This window comes from Rattus rattus, chromosome 3, assembly GCF_011064425.1.
Source record: "Rattus rattus isolate New Zealand chromosome 3, Rrattus_CSIRO_v1, whole genome shotgun sequence".
NCBI lineage: Eukaryota > Metazoa > Chordata > Mammalia > Rodentia > Muridae > Rattus > Rattus rattus.
The window spans coordinates 15,119,674-15,125,673 of NC_046156.1; the positions used below are offsets into that span (position 1 = coordinate 15,119,674).

Here is a 6,000-nt window from a genome sequence, read left to right on the forward strand (position 1 = left end):
GCAAGCATCCAATAAATGTTAGCTAAAATGGTATTAATGGTGACAGCAGGCCAAGGACAGCTAGGCAGAGGGAAGAGGAGGAGGGGAGGAGAGGGAGGTATGTTCTCAATAAAGGAAAACTGTTCGTCCAGGAAGGAGGCTCTGTGAATGAAAGAACAGGATCCAAGCCAAGTGTTGGGGAGATGCTTTGGGGAGGAGAAGCAGAAGTGAAGATAAAGCTAGAAAGGCAAGCAGAGCCCAGCTCAGCAGTGGCCCTCTGGGAACTTTGTTCAAATTTGAGTTGACCTTGGCCTTGGTATGGAAATGTGGAGAGAATAAATCGACCAAAGACAGGAATATCAATGATGAGATTTTTAAAACTGCTGTAGGTACACACACACACACACACACACACACACACAATGCATCTTGATACAAAAAGGACCCTAGAGTCGCCATTCCCTTGTCTGTTTACCACTTCATTGACTTACTGATGGACTCGCTCATTGGTTCAATAAGCATCTGTACCTGAAGCTCCTCAGTTCTCCATCCATCCATCCATCCATCCTCCATCCATCCACCCATCCATCCACCCATCCATCCAATGAGCATCACTAACTGAAATTACTATCAGCTTGTCTATTCAGTATTTCATTCATTCAGTATCAGCACTTGCAGTTCAATATTTCTCTTTCTTCTCACCCAACCATGTATCCATTTATCCATTCATCAGGCATCAACCCCTGCGGAGGTGGCAAACTGCACTGTGAGAGATGTTACCCGGCATAGCCCTGCTCGCCAGAAGCATCCCACCCAACTACGACTGCCATCTCCTCTCCTGCCAGGAGGTGCCTTACCCTAGCCACCCAGACCATGTGCAGGAGTAAAGGTGCTTTGTAGAAAGGTCATGGTAGTGCCACGGAACAGATTAAGATGAAGCCCAAAGCATTGGGGTGGGGGTGGGGGCTTGCTTTCACCCTGGGAAACAGAAGCTGCAGCCCAGTAGCAGAATGCTTAACTACTATGGGCAAAGTCCTGAGTTCAATGCCCTGCACAACACAACAAGAGCTCTGTGTGACCTTTGGCAAGTAGGGGCCACTGAGCTGACTACAGAGTGGAGTCAAATTCTGACACTTAAAATACCAAAATCTCACCAGGAGAAAGATCGCCACTAGCTCTTATATTGGAAAAGCCGAACTTGGAAAGTTAATTACACAGATAATATATTATTTGTGTCCCATGAAGATGAACCTTACACAAGTAAGATGGACTGAATAAGGATGGTGAGGGTCAAGAGAAGGGAGAGTCTTGTCAGATGAGTGCCATTTTGAGAGTTTTGATGTCTAGCTCTCCACCATGGCTACCTTCATATTAGGTTAAAGCAGAGTGGGAGCCACATGTACAGGCCACAGGAAAGGTGACACAGGGAAAGTGGACAGGCTAAGAGAATGACGCCTGTTACTTTTGGAGTGTGGGAAGAAGACAAATAGATGGAGTTTGACTGTACTCAGACTCCAGGGGTTCACCAGGCAAGCAGAGCAAGTGAGAACTAAGCATATGTAAGCCATAAGCCCAAGGAACTACTTCCAACCTGACAGAAATCTCTCCAGACAGGAAAGAAACCACCTGCATCTTGTCACGCTGCTGGATGCCAAGAGTGAGGGAGAATCTTGAGCCTGGGCTCTTTCCTGGCAGTGAGAAAAATCCCAGGCCAGATGGCAATTTAAAATCTAATCTCGTGTGTCTGTGTCTCTCTCCCACTAACCTACATTATTTTTGAAGCAGTTACAGACATTTCTGCAAGATGCGATAAGGTGTAGGCACTCTCTCGTGCCCCTTGAAGAAGACAAAAAGCAGTCTTAATTGCAGAGAGAGAGAGAGAGAGAGAGAGAGAGAGAGAGAGAGATTGATTTTAAAATTACAGAACTTGTTAAAAAAACAAACAAAAACTGCCACTGCTAATGAAAAACACACGCCCAACACCCCGCAGCAAGGACAGCTTTTCAAACCTGGCCCATTCACACACACATTTAAACGCAGCTCAATAACAAAACGCTGAACACATTCGCTTGCCAGGCGCGTTCTTCAAGACTCACTCGCCACCACTGAAAAGTAACTTGGACTTCTCAGATCGCTGGGCACAGACTCTGCCTGATGTCACCCGGCCTGGCCTGGCCTGGCCTGCCAGGAGTACCCCAAAGGAATCCCCTGAAGGACTTGGGGGACACCCCCCTCCCCAGCCTCTACCTGCCCTCTTGTAGGACCCTTCTCAGTCCTCATTGGCAAGGAAACAGAGCAGCATTGTTCTCAGCGCTGTGTAATTTGCAAGATAGAAAAGCTGGCGCTATATGGGTCCCCAGCCCAGCCACCTGCCCTGAGTCCGCGTCACCACACTCCCAACCGAGATCCACTCGAAGGCTCCTCGACAGCCAGGAGGTGTGAACAATGAAGTTATCTGGCTCGGATCTCCCACACCCAGATGAGCCGCCCAGAGTCCCGCAGAGGGAAGTTAGGAACTGAGCCCGTGGGGTGGGTTCCACGCGTGTCCCCCCTCGGCCGCGCCCCTCGCCTCGCCTGCCTGGGGGCTGGCCCTTTACCTCCTTCCTGCGGCTAGGCGCCCCGGGGCGGGTGATGAGGGCGGTCTCCTCGCACACCACGGCCACGTCCTCCACGAACACGCAGTCAGGCAGGCTCTCGTCGGCCGGCAGCTGCACCACCTGCAGCCCCAGCTTGCTGCCCAGCACGCCCACGTAGAGCTGGTGCTGGCGCTCAGCGCGAGCGAAATCCACCTCTTCGCCCTGGGAGCGCCTCAGCGCGTGGCGGCACAGGGACTCGGGCGGAGCCCGCACCACGGCGTGGGTGGCCCGGCCGAAGACGGAGGGGTGGCTGAGGCCGGCCATGGCTCGCGCGGAGAGGCGGCGGCGGGGTTTGGCTAGGAGGCCGGGTCTTCCCGAGAGCAGCGCGCGCCCAACCTGCGAGCCTGCGAGCCTGCGAGCGCCCGGCGGCTCCTCTTGGCAGCGGATGAATGTGCTGCTGCAGGAGCCTGGCTCGCGCCCGGAGCCCTGCCCGCGCCACTGAGCATGCCCAGAGCTCCGGGCGCCGGCCCAGCGCCCGCGCGCCTATTCCGGCGCTCCCCGCATCTGCGGCAGGCCAGCCTGGGTCAGGCGGGATGCGGAGGCCAGGGACTTGTCATCAATGACTCTCTCCATGGGTCTAGGTGTGTGTATCTCATCGCAGGTGCACGCCTCATATGGTCCCCCATGAGGACCTGAAAATTGGGTAGTGCTTTACTGGACCTGCTGGAGAGGACTTTATGGTCAGCCGACCAGGTGAAGGGCCATTGTTTATGGATAAACTTTCCCTCTTTCTTCATCCCTCATCACCCAGCACGTGGAACCTCGGTTCCCAGCGTGGCAGCCTGTCTTCACCCATATTGTCTCGACTTTTTCCAAACTGACCTACTGCTTCACATGAAACTCAGTATTGTACAAAGAATGCATTTCTTCCCACCCACGAGAAAGAGTAACCCAAGAGACAGACACACAGACACAATAGGTATCTAGGAACCTTTTTCCAGGGGGGAAAAAACCCAGCAAAACTTCAAGCCCACAAGGCAATTAGAAGTGGGAGGGAAGCCTTTGGTTTTGCTCCAACATGTCTGTTTAAGTGCACGAGGCTTGCCAGTGAATAAAGGAGTGTCTATCTAGAAACCAGCATACCAGCATACCTGGTCTATCTCATCCCCATTCAAGGCTGAAGGCACAGAGATAAACCGAGGGATGATACTGTGGGCTTTCACAATGTCCTATTCCAGGCTTCCCAAGATGCACTTCGAAGTCACTGTTATAATAAACCCATGTTCACAGCAGAGCTTGGACGACATTTCACCCCTGACCGGCTTACGGCACCCTGTCCAAAAAGGATCCACCACCTCATCCAGTCCCCACAACTACCTTAAACAATGAAGACTGCGTAACATCAACCCAGCTGCTGCTCACCAGAGCTGCCAAACTGGACAAACCTCTCGCCCCTCCCCCAACCCTTCCTCCAGGTAACGCTCTTGTCAGGACTCCAAATGTGGACTTGGGAGTCTCTGAACCCCTTTATGAAGCCACGTTGATTAAATCATTCTCTGCTGTTTACCAACACTCTTCTTTTGGGGACCGGTGCCAGAGCTTAGCCCATGGGGACTCCCTAAAGCTCAGGTAACAAAGAGTGACCCTAGAATGCTTTTCCCAGTTCAATCAGTTCAGAAGAAAATGTGATTCCAATGCGTTTGCTTCCAGAGCCTACAGATCTGCCAGAAGCATGGAGCTAGCATTTTGTCCCTACAATAGAACTGTGCTCATGGTGACAATTCAGTTCCTTGACCTTGGGAAGGAGATCCCAGCTTCCTTCCAGCCTCGCCCTTCCTTTGGGCATATACCATTGGGAAATCCTGTTACTTGTTGACCTTCCCTTTTCTTTGCCTCTCAAGAATCTGTGCTTTGTTTGGTAGTGATACAAAACCTGTACTTTTTTTACTTCTCCACACATCACAGTTTAAATAATCCCGGGGCTGTGCTCTTCTCAAGGGGACCATCTACAAAATCCAGGCCTCGCCTCGGAAATAATCTAAGGCAATAGCCTTCTCCTCCATGTGTTGCAGCATTCTAACTTAAAGGTCTTTTTGATAATCAAGTATTATGTTTGGGGGTTGGGGATTTAGCTCAGTGGAAGAGCGCTTGCCTAGCAAGCGCGAGGCCCTGGGTTCAGTCCCCAGCTCTGAAAAAAAGAAAAAAAGAAAGAAAAAAAAAAGAAAGAAAAGTATTATGTTTGAACGAGGTGTGGTGGCTTGCACCTGCAACCCAAGTATTAGGGAGGCAGAGGGAGGCTTGAGGCTAGCCTGGTCTACACAATGTGTCCTAGGCCAGTAGTGGATACATAAGAAGCTCTTGTCTTGGGTAAACCCCTCCCCACATATATGGATACACACACATATATGGACTCACACATATAGTACACATACGTATATGAATATACATATATACTGTATATAAACATGCCTATGTACTTATACACACGATTTGAATGTGAACTTAGAAACACTCTTATTTGATTTTTTTGTCTAATGTTTTGAAGTCTAGCTGTGGCATCCAGCATACGCATCAACCTTTTACGTGTATATTTTAAGCCCCGTTTAACAAGACCAGGTATGTTCCATGTTTGAGGATCTATCATGCTTAACAAGTTCTTCAGTCTGAACTTAAATCCCCTTGGTCTCAGTTCTGCCGCCCGATGAAAGGGCCAGCATTCTTTCACAAGCCGGTTTTCACATATTTGAAGGCAGTTCTCTTATCTCCGCAGTCCATCCTGACCCCTGCACTCTTGAAGCCTGATCCAGCAGAAAGCAGCTTCGGATTTGGTTTCACAGTCCTTTTAACATCCTCATGTTCTTCCTTTTGATGAAAACCAACTTGGCCGAAGCCCTTCGAAGGCACCCAGACAAGAGATGATTGTTCCTATGTCTAACTGACAGACATGATGGCAGTTTTATCCAGAGGGGATATGGTCTTCTCAAGGGGACCATCCTCAAAATCCAGTCGGTGTCTCTGAAATAATGTAAGGCAATAGCCTTCTCCCCGTGCTGTGTAACATAACAACTAATTTAAAGATCATTTTGGTCATTGAATAATATATTTGAACTACGTGTGATGGATTGCACCTGCAATCCAAATACTAGCACCAGTGACAGGTGCACTGGTGACAGGTGCACCAGTGACAGGTGCACCCAGGACATGTGCACCTGTGATAGGTGCTAGATTCTGTCAATCCTGCATTCATTTCCCCAGTGCTCTGGTGCCAAGGCCCAGGCCTCTGCCTTCCTACTAGAACTCTGATCCTAGCTTTTAGAAAGACGGGATTTCAGGGGTTGGGGATTTAGCTCAGGGGTAGAGCGCTTGCCTAGGAAGCGCAAGGCCCTGGGTTCGGTCCCCAGCTCCGAAAAAAAAAACCAAAAAAAAAAAAAAAAAAAAAGAAAGA

The 6,000-nt window shown here is 50.0% G+C and overlaps 1 protein-coding gene across 1 annotated transcript in view; it reads right to left on the reverse strand.

Annotated features, from left to right (window-relative positions):
* The window catches only part of Ddah1 (dimethylarginine dimethylaminohydrolase 1), a 125,365-nt gene extending 122,262 nt beyond the window's left edge, over positions 1–3,103 (reverse strand). The window contains exon 1 of the mRNA XM_032897218.1: positions 2,577–3,103. Coding sequence (XP_032753109.1) covers positions 2,577–2,879 — 303 coding nt within the window. The 5' untranslated portion in view covers positions 2,880–3,103. The remainder of the gene's footprint in view (positions 1–2,576) is intronic.
* Positions 3,104–6,000: the final 2,897 nt, after the last annotated feature.